The 23,677-nt window shown below is 41.5% G+C and overlaps 3 protein-coding genes across 10 annotated transcripts in view; 2 read left to right on the forward strand and 1 right to left on the reverse strand.

The window, feature by feature from the left end:
• birc6 (baculoviral IAP repeat containing 6) overlaps positions 1–14,373 on the reverse strand; it is a 79,162-nt gene extending 64,789 nt beyond the window's left edge. For all 8 annotated transcript variants that reach the window (XM_076164320.1, XM_076164344.1, XM_076164336.1 and 5 more), the window contains exons 1-20: positions 13,929–14,373; positions 10,715–10,896; positions 9,504–9,641; positions 8,748–8,941; positions 8,521–8,632; positions 8,204–8,286; positions 7,849–8,074; positions 7,405–7,574; positions 7,200–7,258; positions 4,873–6,540; positions 3,242–3,391; positions 2,735–2,960; positions 2,362–2,522; positions 2,028–2,159; positions 1,679–1,810; positions 1,286–1,452; positions 935–1,068; positions 649–810; positions 285–416; positions 103–200 (exon numbers count right to left, since the gene is read on the reverse strand). In XM_076164320.1, the coding sequence (XP_076020435.1) occupies positions 103–200; positions 285–416; positions 649–810; positions 935–1,068; positions 1,286–1,452; positions 1,679–1,810; positions 2,028–2,159; positions 2,362–2,522; positions 2,735–2,960; positions 3,242–3,391; positions 4,873–6,540; positions 7,200–7,258; positions 7,405–7,574; positions 7,849–8,074; positions 8,204–8,286; positions 8,521–8,632; positions 8,748–8,941; positions 9,504–9,641; positions 10,715–10,896; positions 13,929–14,139 (4,537 nt within the window). In that variant the 5' untranslated portion in view covers positions 14,140–14,373. The remainder of the gene's footprint in view (positions 1–102; positions 201–284; positions 417–648; positions 811–934; positions 1,069–1,285; positions 1,453–1,678; positions 1,811–2,027; positions 2,160–2,361; positions 2,523–2,734; positions 2,961–3,241; positions 3,392–4,872; positions 6,541–7,199; positions 7,259–7,404; positions 7,575–7,848; positions 8,075–8,203; positions 8,287–8,520; positions 8,633–8,747; positions 8,942–9,503; positions 9,642–10,714; positions 10,897–13,928) is intronic.
• A 1,050-nt stretch (positions 14,374–15,423) lies between these two features.
• On the forward strand, positions 15,424–18,397 carry LOC143009941 (uncharacterized). Its single transcript, XM_076162044.1, has 4 exons — positions 15,424–15,843; positions 16,513–16,748; positions 17,217–17,376; positions 17,755–18,397. The coding sequence occupies exons 1-4, from the start codon at positions 15,570–15,572 to the stop codon at positions 17,937–17,939; spliced, it is 855 nt and encodes a 284-aa protein (XP_076018159.1). The 5' UTR covers positions 15,424–15,569; the 3' UTR covers positions 17,940–18,397.
• A 1,782-nt stretch (positions 18,398–20,179) lies between these two features.
• Positions 20,180–23,677, forward strand: part of rin2a (Ras and Rab interactor 2a) — a 29,359-nt gene continuing 25,861 nt past the window's right edge. The window contains exon 1 of the mRNA XM_076164370.1: positions 20,180–20,409. The gene's annotated coding sequence lies outside the window, so the exon portion shown is untranslated. The remainder of the gene's footprint in view (positions 20,410–23,677) is intronic.

Here is a 23,677-nt window from a genome sequence, read left to right on the forward strand (position 1 = left end):
TGGACATTGGGGAAAGATGACAACATCCACGTTCTGGATATTGTTTCCCTGTGCTGATACTCCTCACATATCATTGCTAGTGAAAAGAGCTCAGTTACTTACCACCTGTTGCTGCTGCAGGTAAGTAAGGCATGTTGTCTAGCAGAGCCTTCAGGAGACTCATGCCAAAGCCCTGTTGATTTGGTTCTCCTTTCCCATTGCTACAGAAAGAAAATTTTCATAGTCATGTGGAGCCAACGGGTGTTCGAGACGGAGCAGAGATGAGTGCTTTCATAAGTTCTTACCTAATACAGAGTGCAAGAAAGCGAGCACATTTGTGAGCTATGCTTCGGCCAGCCTCGAAGAAACACACTCTCACAATATCCGTCAGCCTCATCTGTGTTTTTGCCAGCAAGCCCTCCTTTCCTTCTTTCAAACTACAATGAAGTAAAATGAAACATCACAATATCAAGTTTGTGTCAAATACTAAAATACATATAATAACACACAATAGTAAAATTGTAATTGTGAAGGTCATTTTGACACAGGCCAGGTTCATCTGCTCAGTTCATGTCCATTATGAGCAGATTTAATACATGCTTCCTCAAATTTAGCCATTGATCAAGGAACTACCGAGCAACACCGTTCTAGAGGTCTTATTAGTATCACCTGCAGGGTCCATTGGAAAAAACTCCAGCCAGCCAGCACAGTATGTCTAAGACAAGGCTTTGGGCATGCTCAGTGGTAGGGCTGTCTTCTGCTCTCCGGCACAAAGCTTCCAGCAGCTTCTCATGAAAGTCTGGGAACTGTAGCATTGCACAGCGCTGGACCCTATAAATGCAAGAGAGGAAACAAAAAAGAGTCTAGTTCAACACATTTGCAATATTTAGGGTAAAGGCAACCAAATACAAAATATTTCAAACTGATTAAATGTGCTTGGCATGGGGAACCTGACCTTTCTTTGGGTATAGATGTTTTCTTGAACCTTCTAATTGTGACGGAAACTTCCTGCAAAAGGTCACAGCCTCGCAAGTTTTCCACTTTCTTCGAGGGTGTCGGAGTATCAGCTTTCGCTGCCGACACCTTGTCCTGTGAGACACACACAAATATTTAAAATGTGACAAAAGCGCAGAGATGGCTGTGTAACTTTGACTTGATTTACCCAATAATAATAATAATAATAATAATAATAATAATAATAATGTAGCATTAAAAGAAGGAAGTTTTAAATTAAAAGAAAATTAAAAGCAAAGTGTGTGTGTGTGTGGTTGTGTCGATTTGACATTTGGGAAATGTGAAAGTGTACCTTGGAGGCCTGTGCTCTTTGCAGCAGGGTGGAAAGTGAGTGGGCCTTGTTACCCTGGGGCTTGGCACTAGGCATTCGCACTACAGGCCGGGGACTCTCTTCAATTCCCTTGTCACTCACTGCTTTAATGTGAACCAAGAAGGAGCGGTACTTCCCTCCTGCCATGCCTGCAGAATATAAAAACAATGCAGTGATTAAGCTACAGATATTTACCTTAAACATCTTAAGTGCATATTCACAGTCTTTCAATCTCTTCTCTGATTAATGAATAATCTGAAAGTAAAAGAAGAAAGCTACAAAATGTCAAAAGAATTTAATTGTAAATCTTTTGAAAAATGTCTAACCAATTTTGACCTTTTTTTGCTTTCTTTAAAAAAAAAAATATATATATACCTTTGACCAGCTTAGGGCTTGTAAGGCTGAGCATGCCAGCATGGCCAGAGAGATCCAGCCCACTGGCCAACCATACTGGGCCGCACAAGATGTCCTCCTTGTGGTCCTCTAGGAATGGACACAGAACAGAGCCTAGAACAAAGAACAGACCAAATTTTTAGGACGTGTCAGTTAAGAGTTGTCACATCAGGATTCATTATCTCAAGTTTGCTCATGTGCATCATAGACAAAGTAAGCAAATTCATTTGGACTGTACAGTTTGAACGTTTAAGGCAATCTATGACATTTAAGGGTCTATTGGATTTAGCCTTGAAAGGCCAAATACTAATAATGTGTATTAATTCCTTACCCGATGTCTCTTCTATGTCCATGAACTGGATGTCCTCTGTAAAGTCATGCAAGAGAGGCTGTCCATTCCTCTCCCCATTGGCATGAAGGACACTGGAGAGAGGGAAGGAGATCTGTCTGTCCACTGCAATCTCTAATAAAGGGGAGAGGGAAGATAAAGATACTGGTTTTATTGTTTCCAAACAATGGTTTTACATGGCAAATAAAAAATGGATATAAAGCTGCTGTTGAATTAACCAAGCAAATCACCACCAAGCAAAACAGCAAAACATACATGGTATCTACGTTCCAGTCATTACTTTCAGGTAGAATTCAGATAAAGGCAGTTTCCTCACCACTGACTTTGCCTAGCCCCGGTGATTTGTTCTTCAACAAAGTGACCTGGATCTGAGGAATGTTGACGATGTTGGCGTTCAGGACAAACTTGAAGTCTACATGGCCCACCATGCAGGCCTTGGGTAGCACCAGCTCAAACACATGTTCTTCCCAGCTTGAGCTGGAAGGAGAACACAAGTCACCAATTTATCAGAGGCTATGCCTTGGAAGGACGGCAGGCCACCACGGCCTCATTTTACTTTCCATCCATTATGTTGAAGTCTAGCTGTTATCAGCAGCAATAAGATTAAATTCATCATTGTGTCATACACAAACTAAATTTGTACAGTTCTACAGAAGCAACCACTGATTATTCAAAAACAAAACACTTACCTATCACTCTGAAGCTTCCATGTGCGGGTGTGTTGAGCTGCATCTCCATGATGTTGCTGGTGAAGGTGCTGAGGGTGGCGCCGCTGTTGCTGCTCTTGCTGCACCTCCACCCAGCAGGGCGGCACTGTAGCCGAGAAGCGTGGGGTCAATGTCTCAAAGCGTGTCAGTTCTACCAGTGACATCAGGCTCTCTGTTGCAAGAGGTTGGTCCACAAGAAGGTCCACTCCTGTAGAAGGTAAAAAGAGGAGGACGATTGGGGGACAACAGATCAGAAATGTTATTATAGTGAAGATAAGGAATGGGAAACTAAAAATATTTCTCAACTTGACCATTTGATCGTCACACATTTGAATCTTTCCGAAAGAACCTACTTAATGATGAGGCATAAAACAATGGTTCTCTGGTGTTTTAAGAGGAAACATTAATTCGGCATCACAAAGATTACCTGTTCATCGCAAATAATGTAAATCAATGTAAATAACTGAGCAACACTTGTGTAACACAAACCTGTGATCCCAGGGCTAGAAGGGTTGGAGGAGGTCTTGGCCCCCTCAAGCAGCAGTTCGGCCCCTTTACAAAGGGGGCCATCAATAAACATGTCTCCATCATCTATATAGTCACATACACCTCCAATTTGAAGGAAATGAAGTTCTCCACCTTCACAGAAGAGCAAATGGAAAGAAATGTGCTTTTATGATCAAATATAACGAAACATAATTCATATTCATTTTAATGTTAACCATGTCTGACCACATGTTCTACCGCTGCAACTGAGTGATGGACTGACCGATCTTGAGATACTTAGCCAGACTAAACTCTTCCACACAGGAAAAGTCTAAGGGCCAGATTTACGATGTAGGGCTTTTACAGACGCAAACGAGACAAACACCATTTGTCCATATTTACTGACACAAGTGACACACCAGCAGTTGTCATTCTTAGAGAATCAGTCAGATCCTTCACCAAGTAATTTGAAGGAATAAGAAAAACCCAAATTGCTAATGAAGTAGCTCGGTAATTGTTACCTGACTTTTGTAGATATTTATTTGCTCCAGCCATTCTCTGGCGCTTTGCATGGAGGATTGCCAATAGTGACAGCCGCTTTTTCTTCTGCATGATGCAAATGGTTTATCTTTGGAAAGGACAGGGGTTTGCTTTGAAGATATGTTCCTCAACCTGTTTCACGAAAGTAGTGTGCTGAGGCTATATTCATGTTGTCATTAACTATGACACCATTCATGATGTCATTACGGGGTTAAACTATTAGGTCATTATTGACTGTGGCATCATTCAGGATGGTTGCATTCATGGTGTCAGTAACTTTGACAGACAGAATGGTCCCATTCACATCTTCCACTAAAACTGCTTATTTTAGCTAAATTAAACACCCTGTGCCAATACAGGACCCCTGAACTAATGTCTTTTGGCAAGTTTGGAGGTAATTGTAGGAAAGGGGCTTGATGTAATTTGCATCATGTATCGTAAATCTGATCCCAAGTCTAGTATTTTTAAGGACAAACTCTGAAAATGTGGCTTATTATCAGGCAATATCAGTGCAGCAGTATCAGTACAGTACCAAAATAAATACCAGCAGATTTATGCTTGTGCTGTTATGCACTATGTCCTCCTGCTGCAGTCTCAAGAGGGTCAGCTGTAAAATCTCTCTAGTATCCAATATGTTGAAAAGAAAGCACTTTACACAGTGTGGGCTGTTTGTGTTTGCTGGCTGCAGGTGGAAGAGGGACATATCTGCAGCCGGGCAACTTTCTGCTCAAATTAACATGATCAAGACACTATCCCCACAAATTGAATGCAGGCACAGACAAAGATGGAGATACAGATGGAGCAGAGACATAAATAAGAGAATGACTGGGTAAATGAAATGGGGAAACATATGACAACCTGTCTCTCTCTTATGGTTGTGTATGAGCTCGAAACAAATCATACATTTTTTTTGGGGGTTTTCGACCCAAGCAGTTTTACTTTCATTAAAAAAAACCCAATACTTGCCAATTGATCGACTCAAAAGGTATAATATTTAAAACTGAAAATATGTAAATTGAAAAACATTAATAATGGCAAATAAAAGTTGGTCTGCCCATCCCAGTAGATAATGGAAACAGCATAGGAATGCTTACCTTTGGTGCAGGCACAAAGGCGGTCAGTCCCAGAGCAATAAGTAACTGAGACAAAGGGGTCAGTCTCCTCTACTGACCCCTCCCTCTTAGGTGGCTCCACCTTAGCCAGAACCTCCAATGTGGACAGGTCCATAATCATAATGTTCCCAGCCTGTGTGGTTACCACTAGGTGGCCAAGGCCTGCCACCTCTAGCCGCTTGCATTCTTTGGGATTCGAGGCAGAGGTGGAAGGACTGATGATAGTCGTGCTGGTGCTGGTTGTAGCTGTGCCACATGCAGTCCCAGTTCCAGGACCAGAAATGACTATTGGGCCCATGCCAAACCCAGACAAGCTATTTTTTGGACCAGAAGGGTGACCCTCATCTGGGGTCTCTTCACTATCATCCTCCCTGCTATCCAGCACATCTGGAGGAAGCAATATAAGAGAGGTAATGGCATCACAAGGGTCCCAGATTTGCTGCACCTTGATTGGTTCCTCGTCTAAGGTGACAATGCGAGTGGAGTAGTTGAGCTTATAGAGTGCAAGATAGCCCCCTCCACTGCCACTCCTGAGTGACCTCTCCTGTTGCTGCTGCTGGTCACCTGGTGGCAGGATGAGAGGTGTCTGTGGGGGTGAGCCCCCTGGGTGGAGGCCTTCCACCCCATTAGCCACTGGGTGAAGGGGATCACCTTTGCGTTGGTTGCAGAGGGCAGAGTGCAGGCGGTTAAGATTGTTAAGAGCTTCTACTTGGTTTGTAGCACTTAGGGATTCCGCACTGCGTGGCTGCAGTGCTACCAGAAGGTGCACACCATCCCAGCAGGGCGTGATAGAGTCCACGTAAAGATTCTCCTCTTCAAGCTGTTTGGGTAGCCTTAAGCATTGTACCAAGGCTCCAGGTCGAGGTGGTGTGGAGACAGTTGCTGCAGCCAACGTGCTCCACTTGTCCACATGTCCATCTAACCCTATGATGTTACTTGCTGCATCTGCAAACTGCTGAATATAGGTGATGGGAGGATCCTGTAGGAGAAGCTGCTCATGCGTGTCAAACTCCATTTCTATGATTTGTGGCACAGTGAAGCCCTCCTCATGGAGCCCCTTGCTCATAAGATTGTTCATTTGAGCAAACACCTGCCCTGAAGACTTGTCATCCACCTCTCTGATACTGTACAGCAATAGCACGGGCATAGTCCTGCGCACAGCCGGCACGGAAGAGGGACTTGAAGGTTGGGACCCTGGTAGGTTAGAGAAGCCCAGGTCCTGGGCTGCCGTTGTAGGAAGGCAAGTTTCTATCTCCATGGGGCCCTGGTCCTGTAGCGGTCCAGGATGAAAGGGCTCAGGGCCTTGAGTCCTAAGGGGACAATCTGTGGTCCTGCGTCCCAAAGCAGGGGCTGCAGTTGGTGGTCCAGCCAGGGGGTTGTTGGATGCTGAACGGTAGCTGAGCAACCCTCCAGCCAACAGGCAGGGAAAGGGAATGTTGTGGTGGTCATTGACCTTGTCCTTTGCTTTGGCCTGGCTGTGCGCCTTTGCTTGGTTAATTGAGGGGTTGGCACCCAGCTCCTCCAGGTCCTTGACTGTGTCCTCAAGCACACTGGCCACCACCTCCCACTGGAGTTTCTCTGGCTGCTGGAGCACACTGAGTGCTGTCACACCCAAGCTCACATCCATGCTCTCCCACTGGGATGGCTGGCCTGAAAGCAGAACAACAGAAGAAGACAGGGCTAAGGTTTTAGATTTTAAATAACAGAACTGTCTTACAGGGACCAGTCTGTGGCCACGAACACACTATGGGCTACAACAGACTGCAGTTTTTAAGATAATAACCCATATAGTGTATAGAAATATTTTGTCGTCAATTTTGAAAAAACAACCAAGTGGCTTAGATTGGAGTATGGGACACGCCCACAGTGGGTGCATGTTTCACTCTTACAGCATGCAGTATGACTCTGACTGACACAAATTTGAGTCCAACTTCTCAAGTGTGACTGCTGCTACAAACCACAACCAGTATGACATATAACATAAATGAATATAGAATGGGATTTTGTCCATAATATGGCATTATATTTTCTACAAGCCAGTCATCCACACTGAAATGCAACAAAGCTACTTTGGGTTCAGTTCAGCTGTAAAATAAACAGTTTTGTTGTTGTAAAAGACACAAACTGATGCATCAGCGGACTCAAATACCTGTGTTGATCCTGGCCTGAGTGCGGAAGGAGCAAGGAACTTGGGATGGCCAGTGTACGTCAACAATAATATGTAATATGAATACCGTGTGTGTGTCAGGAACGGATAATGTTCTCATAAAAGACAAAGTAAAAAAAAAAAAAAAAAAAAGCTGCTGTACCTGTCACTGACTCTGATCGGGAATGCTCATCACTGTCCGAGTCTTCCAACTGGTCATCACTGGAGGATAAGATGAAAACAGGATAAAACATGGGAAAACATCAACTGTTAAATGTGTTCTAACATATGTTTAGGCTCAGGACAAGTTTTTTTTAGAACTTTTTGCACAGTATGTGTGAACTGAAGCATGGTTGTGTGCGTGTCACCTGTCTCCCTCTAACTTGGGCAGGTCGGAGCAGGAAGAGGATTCTTCCAGCCAGGCCAGTGTTGGTCTCCGAGATTCAGTCAGTGTCTGATGGCTTTGCTCACCACCACACAAGATCAGCTGCCTCAGGATGGCCGGGTCATACGGGTTGATGTCAAACTTTAAGTGAACCTATTTAGCAGCAAAATCAGGCATTTTAATATACTGAAGGTTGAGAAAACAATATGGAATGTGTATTTAAATATAGCCAACATATTCAATAAATACAGCCAGTACTTTCTTCAAAGACATATTTTCAAATGGAATTAGTGTGCTTTTTTTGCAAGACAGAAATGAATACTAAGCTTTTGTTTTGAGATATCATCACTACTCCTGTTTGAGCATAATCTTAGGCTTTATTTTCTGTAATGAGAAGAGATTTTGTGGATGCCATTTTAACTCTGACCTTCATCATTTTGGAGACATCCCAAATGCAGATCTTGCCCCTCTTGGTGGCAGCAGCTAGGAACTGTGGACAGCTACCGAAGCCATAGCAGGCGATCTTGTCCGAACTGTCATTGCTGTTGGGAAACTGGGCCGGGCTGGTTGCCAGCGTTACTGACAGCGGCACGTTCTGCGTGTGCTCGCCCTTCACAAATGGACAGTTGGGGGAATGTCGTTCATGTTCTGACCTGTGAGATTGAGATGGGGATGGGGGGATTTCAGACGTTTAGTTGACGCAATCATTCACGCAATTCTGAATATTCTGATAAAGAAACCTAGTCAATTCATTAAACTTTTACAAAATGATCTCTGCTCACCATGGCTCATCTGTAGGTTCCCAACAGACCAGACAGACACTGCAGGTGAAACACATGGCTCTATCATCCCCTGTAGAGGCAGGCTGTGGAAGGGCAGAAGAACAAGAGATGGAAGGGTACAAAAAGTGGGTCAACCATCAGCTCAGAAACATTTCCACAGCTAATTGTTTACTATCCATTCCTATTCATATATCAACACATTATCATCAAACCTTAAACGCAATTCTTTGACAACTCAAGGCTTTGCATATCATGGAGAAGATATATAAGGGAGTCAATATCTCCATGATTTCTACATTCATGAAATCAGTCCCTACCTGGTGGTAAAATCCTGCTTGAGCCATTGGATCAGGCTGAGCCCACCTATAACCAGCATGGGGCCATGATGTAAACGTCTCCCTCCTGTTGGCCTCACTATACATCAAGGATCTGTAACATGCACAGTAATGTATGCCGGTGAGGATTGTGTCATTTGTACATGTACGTTAAGGGACAATGGTCACTAGTTTCATGATCGGGACACTTGATGTTCATGGTTGCTCACCTATCTACAGAGCGCCCGGGGCCCACCCCAAGCTCTGGCCTCGCACTTGACAAGAGGTAGGAGAGCCTGTCCATGATGGAAGAGGCCACAGACAAGGCAGCTACGTTCTGGTTGATCTTCTTCAGCTCGTTGACAATGGCACTCGCCACCAGCTTTATCACGTGGTGAGGCAGGTGGAAGGTCACTGTCGCCCACTGGAGGAAGAAATGGTAAGAACAAAGGAGAGGAAAATGTAACAAAGAGCAAGGACAGCGTCAGATTTCTAATGTAATGAATGCAAAACAAAGTCAGAGGATGATGCAAAAGAGAACATCTCTAAGGATTATTAGCATTAATGTGCCAAGTAAGCTTCAAAACATGAGCTCAATAAATGCAGTAACGTCTACTAGCCCACTAGTACTTGTGCATTACATCAGGCCATTTTAATTGATTTCCAACTCTCCCTTGAGCCAGGAATTTCAACATTCAATGAAAATCCTCAGTGTGTAATTTTTTCACCTCAAATTTACATCACCATTTACAATTTTCTTTAATGATGCCTCATGTACATCGAATCTGCATTTGAGGAGTATTTGGCAGTATAAAACAAAAACACTTTCCATTAAGATCAGGATCAAACATTGAATTCCTACCAAAACATAAAATACTCACAACCACGTGAGACAACAAACACAGCAGTTCTGTATATAGGATGCAACCTAAGAACAAAGTATTTGATTATGGTGAGCCCATTTTTTCCAAGGTTGTGAGACTGACCTTGGCCACTTTGTGATTGGCTGCCGTCTCGTGTGAGGTATTCTTGAGGCCTTCTTTGAGCTGGGTGATAAAGACTTCGTAGCCCTCTGTGTTGGACACATCAATTTTCTCCTGACAGGCTGACAGCATCTGCTGAGCCTAAAAAGACACACACACATTAAGGCAAATATGCAAGCGTATGCAAAACCTTGAGTACATTACTGGTGTTCCTTTGAACCTCATTTAAAGTGTTTTTGGAAAGAGACGCAGCAACTACTACAGCAGCAACTACTACAGCAAAGCACTCATTTGGCGACGCCCATCACACCAGCCTCCCCTGACCCTCCTTCCTCCCCCGACTCTGCTTCCTCCGCCTTGCCTCGCCCCTAAAAATGACACCATCCCTTAAAAGCCGCTGCTGTAACATGACATGGCTGTGACATCCTTTGGGACTCTCAAAATGGTGCGTGTGTCAATGATGTCATTACAACCATTCACAATGATATCCATCCATTTATGTATCCCATCTCCCACTATAATATATAATATAATTTGCACTTTTTTTATTATTACTGCAAACGAAACATTAAAATAAAATTGTAAATGACATGAAAAGCACTATTTGCAAAAGCCGGACCACGGAACAATGTTTCTGCCAGGTTTGGAGGCGATTGGCGGAATGGTGTTGGTTGCAACTCCAAGCGAACACATGCATTACATTACATTACATTACGATCATTCGGCAGACGCTTTTATCCAAAGCGACTTACATTACATCATATTACCACCCTTCGCAGAGAGGGGAGCAATTGAGGGTTCGGTGCCTTGCTCAGGGGCACCTCGGCAGGGACTCAAACCGGCAACCCTCCGGTTCTTAAGCGGAAGCTCTACCCACTCGACTACTGCCTCCTCATGCATGCATATGGACGCACTCTCCAATTACAGAAGTAAGATTAACAGCTCTCAAACATAACGTAATCAAAAGAGAGAATTACGATTGTTATGCTCTGTTGAATAGATTGTGAAAGGTTTTAATCAGACCTTCTAGAGGAAATCATTTTTTAATGAGCCATCTATGCTGACTGAGGAGTTTATCCTGCAATAGTGGAACAAAAGGCTCTGTGTGCGCAGCTAATGCTGTTAAATCTATCTACCAACAATGATCTCTGAGGTACTTCCTGGTGTCTCATTTAATATTTTACGTAAATGTCCAACAATAAGCCCCCTCCTACCTCTGTCACAGGCAGCTCCAGCTGAACCATATCCTCCGGCTTGGCCACAGGGGGCTGCAGGGCTGTGTCAAGGAGAAGGATGCCATTCAGGTCCTTCCTGCATCCCACTGCATAGTCGTCCACAAAAAGCACCTTGTCCACTGCGGGAAAGTACTGACACCTGACACGGCCGCCAGGTTTAGCTGGAACGGAGACAGAGGAGAGCGTTGCACACAATGTTGTAGGATGCGGAAGAAAGACACTACAAGCAGGGTAAACATTTAATACCTGAAACATACTAAATTTTTGTTAGATAGCCTTAAATTATACATCATATTTGTTCTGCCAGGGTATCACAATCAAGTCAAATCCAAACACTGACACTGAATCAAACCCAACTCGACAGATGTTTTCTGAGAAAAACTCTGAACCTGCTCTTTTGTCAGTACCTGATTAAACCTGAAAGGTAGGACTGAAAACAAGTAGGGTGGTATTTCTCCCAATGCCCAAAAGACGCAGATACCAAGCAGGATGCGAGCAAGCAAATTAACAATGATATCACATCACCGATTAATCGACACAGGCAGCATTGCAATGACGTGCAAAGCATCAACCAGTCACAATTACCATGGGCGGTACCCTATTACATTCCATAACTAAAGAACCTGAAAATATACGAGTGCCCACATTGAAACAGACTAATTTACTTACTGTTTATATAATATGTGTGTAATAAAGACATGTAATATTTGCAGCACTTAGTGCATTATAAACAATTTCAACAATCTCATTATGTTATGGCATGTTCCTCATCTTGTCTGTATTTGAAACTTTTCCCCTCATGCATTTTGATCAAGTTAATTGACGGTTAAAAGCAGCCAATTTCTCCAGTTTTGACATTTACAAAAAATGTGTGAATACTTCTCAAATGCTTACAAATCTTGTGTTTAGACTTCTGCATCTATTGTATCTCACAGTTAGAATAGGTCAACACCACTGCTGGAAACAGGACATGTTGTCGTATTATGATGAAATGAATAACAGCCTATTATTATCGCACCAGCCAAAATAACCATTACAAATATAGCAGTATTTCAACATTGACATAACTTAATAGTCAGCACTAATAACATCAAAAATATTTAAATGACAAACATAAATTTGAATAGGACTGCAGAGTGGGTCATTCAAAGTTATAGTCATTGTTATCTTCAGTTGTGGTACCAGCATGCAAAAGCTGTCAGGTCTATCATTTAAAAAAGGACAGGAAATGATCAAGCAGCAAAAAATAAACTCACAAGAAACAGAGAAAATCGCTGTGCACTTGTTTTGTCGTTTGAAATTTTAAAAACTAAAATCACCATGCAGCTGTCCTTAACTATACAATGCTGCTTCAAAGACTGAACTTGAGTGGGTGTTATAGGACATGTATACTAATGAAGCCTTCTTTGTGGCCCTATAGTGTGTAGAGTGTGAGCTGAATTTGTCGGCATTTAATAGTTAGTCTCCAGTCTTTGGCCCGTACAGCTAAACTAGCAGGTGCACAAATGAAAACAAACTGAAAGAATACACAGAGTTTCTATTTGACGATTAAACATTTTGCATGCGAGGCGGGTAGAAGTAATGACATAACAGAGTTTTCTCCAGGCTAATAGCATTGAATTGTAATGTTCCACACTTAATAACATCACTGGGGCAAGTGGAATTACAAAATCTATGATATTGCTTTCTTCTGCACTGTGTTTCCATAGAAGTCGAGCTAATGCAGCCACAAAGATGTTTACAGCACTTGGCTGACTTTGCGTTTGTTAGATGATAGTGGAATATGAACTTGATGGGCCATAGCAGCGGTGCCATAAGGAGTAACCATGCAAAGAGGGCTTTAATCACAGTGGTGTGTCTGAGGGAAATAAACAAACACTGACCTGGAACCTACAAACACTACAGCATTACACCTCTTTTTGTTCAATTGTATCATTGCGTTTGTCTTCCTCTGCTCACTGAACAACCAGAGAACTGACAGACTGAAAAGTGATGTAGACAGACAAACAGCTATCTCTGAATTGTTTACAAGCAGACATCAGTCATCAATGAAAATGAAATAAAGAGAGATTCCACAGATGACTCAAACTGTAAGTTTACTTTTTAGATATAATTATTCTCGGTTCAGCTCACCTATAGTGTCTTGTGTACTCTCTAAACGTGAGAATTTCCATTAATTTGCAACATTTTCTCTATAGAAAAAGAAAAAGCTAAGCCAACTGTGATCCATGGCACAAAGAAACTCACAAAAAAATAACGTGTAAATAATAAATGATGGCCTGTCTTTTCTGCTTTAATATATTTCTAATTGGCAAACTAAAGGACTGCAAGAAAACAACAATACGAAAACGTGTCAAATACAAATGTGTACTTAGAGATAATTTGACATCTTAGAAGAACATCACGACATATAGTATGTTATAATAAATACGTATGCAGCGCTTTGGGTTTCCTCCACATGAAGTGAGCGTGATAATTTGAGCAATTTGTACTTAGTGACAACACATTGCAAAACAAAGTGGAAGAAGTGTTTATTGAGACATTTGTGAATTCGCTAGTCTTAGAAATTCCACATCAAGACGACATTCACTTGAGGATCAGGTCAATGTTTGAGAAATGAGTGGCAGTATGCACGTTAGCCTGGTGTTAGCGAGTTAGCAGATCTTAGCTCACTGGCTAACTAGCGTACCGGTTCAAAATGAGGACCGTACCTGACTACCTCTTACAAGGAAGAAAATAGTAGCTGCGATACTTTAAATGTCCAGCATATGAGTCGTACTTATAAGGGCATAAGATGTCTGAAACCTGGGTCAGTAACATTACACTAAGCACGGCAAACTAGCGCTGTGCTAAGTTACATATTAGCTTCTATAGTTGTTGTGATGCAACTATGACTAGCCAACATTATCGGCGAAGCGGCACGAGCTTCGGTTGCTTCAGCTTTAACCGCAGTAAGACGAATGGCCGAAGATAGCTATTGTGTTTTGTTTTACACTTGCATGAGCCTGTGAAGCAGCTTCGTGTTTCCTTGTTTTGTGTAACTAGGCCCAAAGGGAGCTGTCGGGTGAAGCTACCATTAGCCCGGCAGAGGTTACAGCTCAGCCCCCTGTGTGTCGTGTTGACAAGCGCAGGTTTGTGTGTCAAACCCAAACAGTTGCTGTCAGATGTTGGCACAAGGGTTTCCGGGACTCACCGTGCAACGCCGAAGCCTGGAGAATTGCTCCCGAAGTGCCGTCTATGACTTTGATACTGCCCCGGCTCGTGACGGCCAGGATAGCGTTGAGGGCCGGGTGGTAGGAAAGGCTTCGCAGGCCCTCCTCGTCGCAACGCAGGCAACCGTCTCTCACTACAATCCAGTCTGAGGAGGTGGACGAGCCGGAGCCCGGCGAGGCCGCGGCCGCCATCTTTCCTTATTTCTCCCTTCCCTTCCCTTCTGGGGGTTTGTAAGGTTCCGATAATACACGTAATACAGTTAAATCTAAAAAGACTGACTCCGAACGATCACTCTCCTGCCACTGCTGGCTCCTTCTGCGGCTTCTTCTTCTCCGCCCGTTACCGCAGCAGTAGCTATTCACCATCAGCGCTGAGAAACTCCTGGCTGGGCTTTCTGTCACACACACTGTACGAACACGGAGCTAGCGTAGTTCCCCGACAACTCCCGCGATAACAACAAGTAAGAACGAGATCACAGAGTGTCCAAGCCGACAGTGAAGCATGGTTGGACAAAATAATGACACCAAAACAATAAAGCTCTTTTGGCTGCCTCTTTCCAAATGTAATGTCTTATTATCACTGAAAAGTACTGCCTTACATCAACACCTCTTTGTTATGTCAACCCAAGAACTCGAGTAATAAACATGGATAGTGTTGTATTTATAGAATTGCTCTGGGTTGCACTATTTTAAGTTATACATAATGTACAAATGATTATACATCTTAGGTGCATAGTGGCATACACACAAGACGATTTCTTTTTAAACTTGGCCATATTATGTCACTTTAACTGTCTTTCTAATGTAATGTTGATTAAAGCTGATATCCTAATTCGAGGATATCAGCATTTTATTTTTTTGTCAACATTATACAGAGACTATTTATCTATATCTATATTTCTATATTGTACTTGATATCTTTATATTCATAAGATAATAAACCACAGTTGTTGTAGATATCTCAATCCGTCAACAATATTGTAAATGCCCAGGAAACGTGGCTGAATTGCATAAGTCAATTGATGGGAAAGTTTTACGTCAAAATGTATTTGTGGTGCAGCTGCTACGTGGAAGCATCTCAAACAGGTTAGACTACTGCAGTGCATCATTGTTAGATTGTCCAGACAAACAACAGGTTAGTCTCCGCATTTGAACTGGAGCATACCGAGTGCTTACATGAACGTGTACCTACAGTAAATGGCTTCACTGACCCTAAATACACAACAGAATATATTTCAAAATTCTACTTACGCAAATGATTAAATTATTAAGCTAGTTGTCAAATACTGAAAAGATTTAGATTTGAAATAGTTCTATGTGTGAGCAAATATAGCTACAGAAAGTTGTGACGTAGCAATAATCACTCACTAAATCAACATACTTTGCTGAAATTATTCTCCTCGTAGTATATGACCTGATTGCTTTTTTGGTCGCTCGTGGGAAATGTAGTTCTGAGTCGCCCCAATGTTCTTCCAACATTCCGGTGACGTTTGTGCAACGTGATATCGTTCCGCTGTATAATTGGGTTTTACAGCAACTTCCGCATCTTCAGCGTTACCCGGGGACGTTGCTGAAAGGTTGTAAATAGGTTCCCAACGGTTCATATTTAACGAAAAGTTAAGATGGAACATAACGGAGATTATAGCGAGTGGGGGATGCAGCAGCGCCGAGTGGAGGGTTTGGTAAGCAAACATATGGCAGACATCGCTCTGGACACACTCCAGCAGCGGCTCGCAGCTGTGTCCGATGAGATGCACAGTCTGTCTGAACATGTCTCCTCCAGACGCTCTGGGGAAGTTTCCAAAGCTGAGCCGCCCACAGGAACCGTCACCCGGGCCGGAGAGCTGCACGCCTCCGGTCACAGCACCGATGACAAGTTAATGTCTTCGTCCACAGGTAGGGAAACATGTAAAATAACATTTACTGGGTTTGTCTTGTACGCTTCAATAGTAAAGACTCCTCAAGCACCAAGTTAATGTAATTTGGTCTAATGAGCCTAAATTTGACTTTGCAGAAGAATTAAAACAGGGAAATACCACAGCAAAAAGAATAACGTCCCCGGGATGTCCCCTCAAGGCCTGCCAGCAAATGTCCCCCAAATGTTATTTTTTTTTAAGTTTTTAGAGAAACGCGTGAAATGCTCAAAAGGAAGTTTAAGGAAGTTTCACCATTTCATGAACTCTAAGACAGAACGTTTTACTGCACATGAGGAAGTTTTGGGGATGTCCAGGTAACAGATGACAGAATGTTCTTTTATAAAACATGTTAACAGGAAGGAAGAGCATTCCCACTGATGCTTTGGGGAAATGTGTTGTGGATGTTTGATTCCTGTAATGTGAAATATGAATAAAGTCTTTGTCAAGGTCAAATGTATTGATAGAGCACTTTAAAAATGAACCAGATTTGTGCCAAAGTGCTATACAACAAATAGAATTGAGCAGAAGTTATCATAAAACATGTGTTCTTAGACATATACTGACTTACAAATATACCTGTAAATGTATATATACCTGTTAAACTCACCTGTATCTCTAATCTTCACTCCAACCTTCTTCCGCTCTCCAGAGAACGCAGCTCAGCGGAAGATTATCTCCCTGCTGGTCGAGATCAAAGAGGAGCAGCAGAGGCAGTGGGTGGTGCTGAGGGATCTTCAGACCCGAATCTTGGGTCAGGCTAGTAATAAGGAGGAGGAGGAGGAGGAGGAAGTGGAGGCTGTGGATCTGAATCTCCCTTTGAGGACCCTCGAGCAGCTGGATAACATGGAGAAGCAACTCGAGGAGCCAGCGACACAGAAGAGAATGGTAGTGATAATTACAGAAAATCAATTTTATTATTCAACGAATGATTTATCATAGAAATGTATCCAGCATGTATAAAACATTTTCTGGTGCCATATTGATTTTGGACAGATTTCTCTTTTTCATAAAGTAAATAACACATGATATTAATGCTGAATATGTAATTACTCATCTATATTATCTAAGGAGCTACCATATAAAGTATAAATGATAATAGGTCTCCTCCAAAGCACAATCCAGAGTGTCTTCTGACACGTAGCAGAACATAAATCTTGCAAAAACATCACTTTTATAGGCCATCTGACACATAAAAGGATGATTTATGTGTGCAATTTACACAGGCAAGCAAACACCTTAAAGCTGTTTATGGCAGATTGTCTGTCTTTGATACTAAACGGACAGAACAATCTGAGGTTGTTTGTTTTGTCAGTGCTCAGTAAAGTGACATTGATGACGATGTACAAACTCCAGGTCTCTTTCCTGTCGCGGATGGGCGGAGCTACAGTGGATGACGCAGTTCGGCGGCTCATGCAAGCTGTGCTTTCGTTTGCCGTGGGGTCCGAGCTCAACTGGGTGGGCCGTGGGCAAAAGAGGAGCTTCAGGGTAACGCGCCTCCAGGCCATTCTCTTCCGTAAGAATGCAAGCTACACAAACCAAAACTCTTGAGTCACACACCATAATAAAATCAAACATTGTCTCTAATTATACATTGCACACCTGGCTTACCTTCAGTGTGAATGTAGGCTCATTGGGCCTATTCTTATATTTGTCAATATAAGAATAGTCCACTCCTGATTCATGATATGTGCGTACAAAAACGTGATCATACCCTAACATTTAGGACCCTACTGACAGCTGCATTAGTAGTAGACCTGTGGAGGATCACCATCAGTGCTGTGTGATTTAAATGGGGTATCAGGTGCCATATGGGATGTTTAGTAAATTTCATTAGGTTGTACAAATGATAGATTCTGTATATACGTACATTTTCTTTATGTACAAATCTTAGGTGCTCTGAAACGAACACCAGTGGGTCGGGAGGCCACTCATCACCAGTATGCTGATGTGGTGAAGAAATGGCTCCGGTTCGCTCCGTTCAGACAGGGAGGGGGCGGCCGTCGCTGCTACAGAGCTCCTGTCGAGTTTCCAGAGCCTGATGAAATTGTCAGTTTTGCACAAGGATGCTCAGACTGATTCATTTTTTAATGGATTGAATCACTTCTCTGTTATCCCTACATTCATTTCAGGGTTTCCGTTTGAGACAAGAGGTCCTCACATGGAAAACACACACAGACAAATGACTTCTGCTTGTTGTTTGTTTCATTCACCATAGTGCTGTTGGACAAATGTGGAGGATTGTCACAGTTTCTTTGACTTATTTTGGAAAAAGAAACAATTCTTAAGTCAGGATGTGCCTTCAAGACTATCTCTCATAAAATTTCCATATGGCTTCAATACGTTTTGAATTATTTAGCCATTCACGTCACCCACAATTGATTATCTGTAAATATACACTTAATATTATTATAATATTACTTAATATATTATTCTACGTGTTTGAAATTGTGCATGTGAAAATCAAGGCTCAACTTTCTTACTTTAATCAAGATTTAACAGAAAATGTCAAATGTTTGATTACAATCTATACTCTAGGGGGCGTCAAAAACACAACATATTGCCAGAATCTTACTATTTCTTTGTTGGATTTGAAATGAAATGAGTCAGTGTAGTAAAAACAGAAGTTGAATGATTTCAGTGGGGTGATTAAAGAAAAGAAAAGAAAGCCAAGGACCAGCTAATTTACTGTCTGTAATAACCAGCATGTTCTTATGTTTGTGTTCTTAAACCTATGAAAGCCAAAAATGTATTATAATACTTACTTGTTTGCCATGTATGCTTCCCTTCCTGAAATGAAGCAATGTCACCTGACTGTATTTTATTGCCTGTGTTTGACTGAATTTTTTACTTTGTCACGTAGCTTACGTGTCTTCTTTTTCCTAAACTCATTTTTCATATTTGATCTTGTTAAATGTAAGTTTTTACCACCGTGCCTCATATCATTTCCAGGTGTTTATTATCTGCTTTTAGTGTCTTTTTTATTTTCTGTGGAATAAAAGAACCAAGACTTATGTTTTTAGTACAAATGCTGCAGTATTACATGAAGGAGAGTTGGTGAGATTGCCTGAAATGGTTTCAATATTATCAATGTGTACTTTATAATGTGGCTCAAAACAAACAATGTGCATGAATTTGAATGAATATATACTAACATGATATGGAAAAATAAAGTTGTTTTTTTTAAATGCAATGATTAGTGGTAAATAAGGAATGACTATGACATTAACATTGTCAGTCAATCATTTCAATTGATAGGACTGATGAAGATAATTAGAATATTTTTGCATGTTCCTTGTGTTTGTTGCACATTTACGTAAGTACTATGATATCATTAAGGATTCAAAAATTTGATTGATTTAAAAAATAAAACCCAGATGAAAAGTACATCGTAAGAATTAAGGTATATACATTGATAACAACCTGCAGCTGCTTGTAAAACAACAACACTATTACATTTTGAATGCTCCCAAAAGAGAAAATGCTATTTCGTGTGAAATCCAAATCCATACTTTGTCGTCGCTCGTGGTCCTATAATGAACTCAGGGCTACAGATAAATGAAAATTAGATATTTTATATGGCTTATTGCAGAATGGACCCCCCTCCCCTCCCCTCCCCTCCCCTCCCCAGCTTTGGACAGTTCCCAAATAATCACGTGACGTGAAAGTTAATGCAGAGTTTATTTTTGTTGGTTGTGGGGGAGGAGGCAGCAGCGTGAACACAGATCTGTAACCAAAGTGGACAAGCACAGTCAACACGGAAGTACTGCGACTTTGCCTTCAAACTAAAAGCATATATTAGCTGCCCACAAAAAATGAAAGGTTGCGTTGTAAGTAGCATAGTCACAAATCAGTGCCAGTGAATAAAGTTTTTATGCGGCTGAAATGTGCTTCCATAAACAACTGAGTATATTGGATATTGAAGAATTATTGAAGATGTATTAATCTCTAACACATCAATGCCTCACATATTTTTCTACTGTTGTGACTTTTGTTTCTTTTGCTATCTTTTCCATGTCTCTCTCTCAAATTACTTGGCACTTTGACTAACAGATTATGAGACGATGAATCTATACATTTTTAACATCTTCTCCCTCTCCTCACTCATGGATGCTTACATTTCCAATCAACTCCTTATCTCTTCAGTTTTCTATTGTTAAATGTGCGGTAGAATTTTACATCAGACGATCGAAAAATTTGCAAACAAATTTTCCATACGCCTTACATTTTATAACGTAGTTTATGACGAGTATCTTACTTTGAAAAAATGGCAGAAACTGATGTTCTTATTATGGCTGACTTGACACTCCAGGGACAAAGTATCTGCCGTCTGCCGTCAGAAGAGTTCAGGAGAACCATGGAGAAAGCCGGCACAACAACGACTCTTTGCTTTTACTCTCCTCTCCCTACATTAAGGATATAGACATTCACTTCTAACAAACAATACTACCTTTCACCAGGATCGACAATGGTATTTACACACGCAGCAGCTGATCGGAGCCGCGGAGTTTTCTTCTGCAGGGTTGGAATAAGTCACACTCCCTTATAGGTATGTAACTCACACACTCTTTGTGTCGGTGTTCTAGTTGTAAACACGGATCAGATGCTATTTTTGTCTTTTTTACTCAGTTTCAAAATTTAAACTGATTTTTTTCTCTTCAACACAATTAAACCCCTTCAACTGTACGATCGTTGATCTCGACTGCGGCGATCGTGATTTCACATTAAAGTGCGCGGAAATCTTGCACGACGTGTAGTTCCAGTTAGCGACACCTGTTGCCTGACGTCAGCGCGTGTAACCGACACAATGGATGGTGCGAGTCACTATTTACCTATGGAAATAAAACAAAAACACTGAAAAAACACTATACATAACTATACAGTAACACAGATCAAGACAGGAATTCATGTACTACGATTGCCTAACTTTAATTGTTATTTCAAATACACTTTACATCCATAAATACACGTAAGATACCAGATATAACTAATAGACTAATAGACTATAGACTAATATACTTATTAATAAAGTTTACCCAGAGCTGTACCCAATATACAGAATAGATTTAACACAGGAACTGTATCTAGAACGTGTATACGACATTTATGTGCTATGTTTATAAACACAGAGACGACACAATAACTACAAAATTCATCACTCTGGCATAATAAATCTGATTTATGAGGCTACATGAGGTGAGATTCAGGTCAAGTCATCAATCCTACATCTTTGCCTACAAATCTTTTAGAAGTGAGTGCAATTCCTCACTTTATTACTTGAAGTCCCCAAATCAAATAGCCAGATTGTACAAATGTCTGAGTTTGTTCTGTGGATGTGCATTTAATTGGAATTATTGTTGAAAAAGAAGGACTCGGGTAATAAAAGGGAAGAAATAAGATCAGCTCTGAATTATGTTTTCACAAAAACCTCTTCAGCTTGTATCCAGTCCTCTGACAGCCTGCAGCATTTGGGATATGTGAGAAGTGTGATATTTCACTTTGGTGCTCGTGTATAGCTTCATTCACTTCACTTGACTCAGTAAGACTTGGATTTCTTTGGCCCCTGAGTGTTTCCTGTTCTCAGATTGGTGTGTCTTCTATTGTTTGCGTGGCAATTAGCCTGCCAGGCATTGGTGGGGTTCTCAGACTGTAAACCTACCTATTCTCACCAACTTCTCACATCATTTCTTCTAACTTTTCCCCCCCAAGAGAAGCATGAAAATAGAGTCAAAGTATTTCCAGGTACCGGCCAAGACCCTGGTTTTTCAATCTCCTCAGAAATCTGCTAATGTGCTTAGAGCTCAGCGTCGTCTGTGTTTCTACTACAGTTTTCCTCATACCTGAGTCATAGGTCAGGAATTCAAAGAGCACAAAAGGCCTGACACTCGTTTTTTGACCATCTCCTTTGAATGCCAAGCTCATTGCTCATTAGGATTGAGGGTGATCATACGGGCAGAGAGCATATTTAGCTGGTGACGCTCAAGAGAGGCAGGTAATGATCAGAAATGAACTAGTTTGATTACAAAATCTCATTACAAGCCTACATTTGTCTTTAATGCTTTTCATATCAATTACCTGCTGGGTAATAATGATATGCACTCTGATATGAATTAGTGAAAGATAAGAGGTAGTAGGATGTGGAGGAGTGATAATCACGGCAGTTCTGGGCCTAAAGTTTTGAAGGAAATTAGGTTATACTTTTCCTGAAACTATCTGAAGCAGTGATAAAGCCATTCTTTATGAGATGCTCCTGGCAAATGTCGAGAAGATGATGTAAGTCTGAGTAATTGGCATGTACAGTGTGACAGCCTTGTGTCATTTCTGCTGTTAAGTGAATATTGTTTGATCTGGATTACAGATGCTTGCATCTTTTCAAATCCACAGTTTCGTTTAGTTTTCCATCTCCTGCAAATGTCTTGAAGCTTTCGATCGCTGTTTTGCTTAATACAAATGAATGGTGACCTTTTGCTTGACTGAGCCAGGTGAAGCCCAGTCAGGTGTTTCTTAATTTGGTCCCCAGTAGTGGAAGTGCTTTGCCTATTTGTCCCTGGCAAACAGGTAAACAATTGATATCGCTACCTCAAGGAACCATTTTGGATGTTGGCTGTGTATGAGGAGGAGGGAGTGCAGCTGCAACACTATAAATGCATGTTGTAAATATTGATTGATGCGTATCACATGAATTGTGATACCCTCATATAATCTACAAATCTACAAATGAGACTATGATGGATCACACCAGTCCTATTGTTAGTTGTTTCTGCAAATGAAGACCACATTTTCTATAAATCCTGTTGTTTCCTGCTCACCCTCCCACTCATCCTGCTCTCACACTGAAGCATGGACTTGGGAAAGCCTCCAGTGCACTTGGTTTGAATGGGTCAGCAGTGAACACTTGAACACCACAATGACGTCTACTGTCTGCCTAGTTGAATCTCCATGGTGAAAACAATACCGTACCTATGACTGAAGTCTTGCAGTCTGTTGTCTAATATTGACCTATTTAAACATCCTCTTTGTAACGACTCTAATTTCCTACACATGCAAAAACCAAAGGGCCAATTTATTGACTTGGCACTCTCCCGTGTTTGCCTGTGGATGTTTAGTATTCTGGAAATGTGCCTTTACATCATCATTAGACCCAGGATATAAAGAAAAACACATTGATCTATCTGCTAAGACGGCTTTCACAGTAATTAGAAACATAAGAATAAACACAACAATAAATAGTTGTTTTAAACCGCTGTGTTTCAGAACAACATCCTCCCACATTTTGCCTTCTTTCTTTGGTGTTTTCAGGCACAATGGTGGTAAAGATATTGTATGAAGCGGCTGTACTGAGCTTCAATTCAAACCACACAATACCGTCCAGTTAATTGTTTTGCTGGCCTGCCAAATGGACTGACCGGGAATCTTGGGTGTGTGCTAGGATGTGCAACAAATTATCCTGATATACTCCATCCGTTTTTGTGGTGATTCCCTCTTTTGAAGTCTTATTTCCAGTGGGACATTGATAGTAATGTTGTTGTGTCGTTATATTCCTCAGCTGTGAGAGGGGTTTGTTTACATCCACATCTTAGCAAGTGTCTACAAAGTCATGATGCTCAAGAGTTGCCTGAATTCATCAATCAATATGTTGGATTTGGCCATTGTTGACTGGATTTCATTTGCTGAAATAATATCACAGAGGACAGAATTGCCATGCAGCGTACTTTAAAGGATATAACATTGGGTGTATTTAATGGGTAAAAACGGCCTCATCATATGGAATGGATTACAGAGTCTATTGAAAACGTACGTTCTGATCACTCCAGTCC

Source organism: Genypterus blacodes, unplaced genomic scaffold (genome assembly GCF_046128005.1).
Source record: "Genypterus blacodes isolate CSIRO-AG114 ecotype Tasmania unplaced genomic scaffold, CSIRO-AGI_Gbla_v1 ptg000012l_1, whole genome shotgun sequence".
NCBI classification, from domain to species: domain Eukaryota; kingdom Metazoa; phylum Chordata; class Actinopteri; order Ophidiiformes; family Ophidiidae; genus Genypterus; species Genypterus blacodes.

What these genes read in the sequence shown, in the direction of transcription:
- LOC143009941 (XM_076162044.1), top strand. Translation starts at nt 15,570, where the DNA reads ATGGAACATAACGGAGATTATAGCGAGTGGGGGATGCAGCAGCGCCGA. An exon ending in CAGCGACACAGAAGAGAATG is followed by an intron (nt 16,749 to 17,216) that starts GTAGTGATAATT and finishes TACAAACTCCAG; the next exon opens with GTCTCTTTCCTGTCGCGGAT. An exon ending in CCTCCAGGCCATTCTCTTCC is followed by an intron (nt 17,377 to 17,754) that starts GTAAGAATGCAA and finishes TACAAATCTTAG; the next exon opens with GTGCTCTGAAACGAACACCA.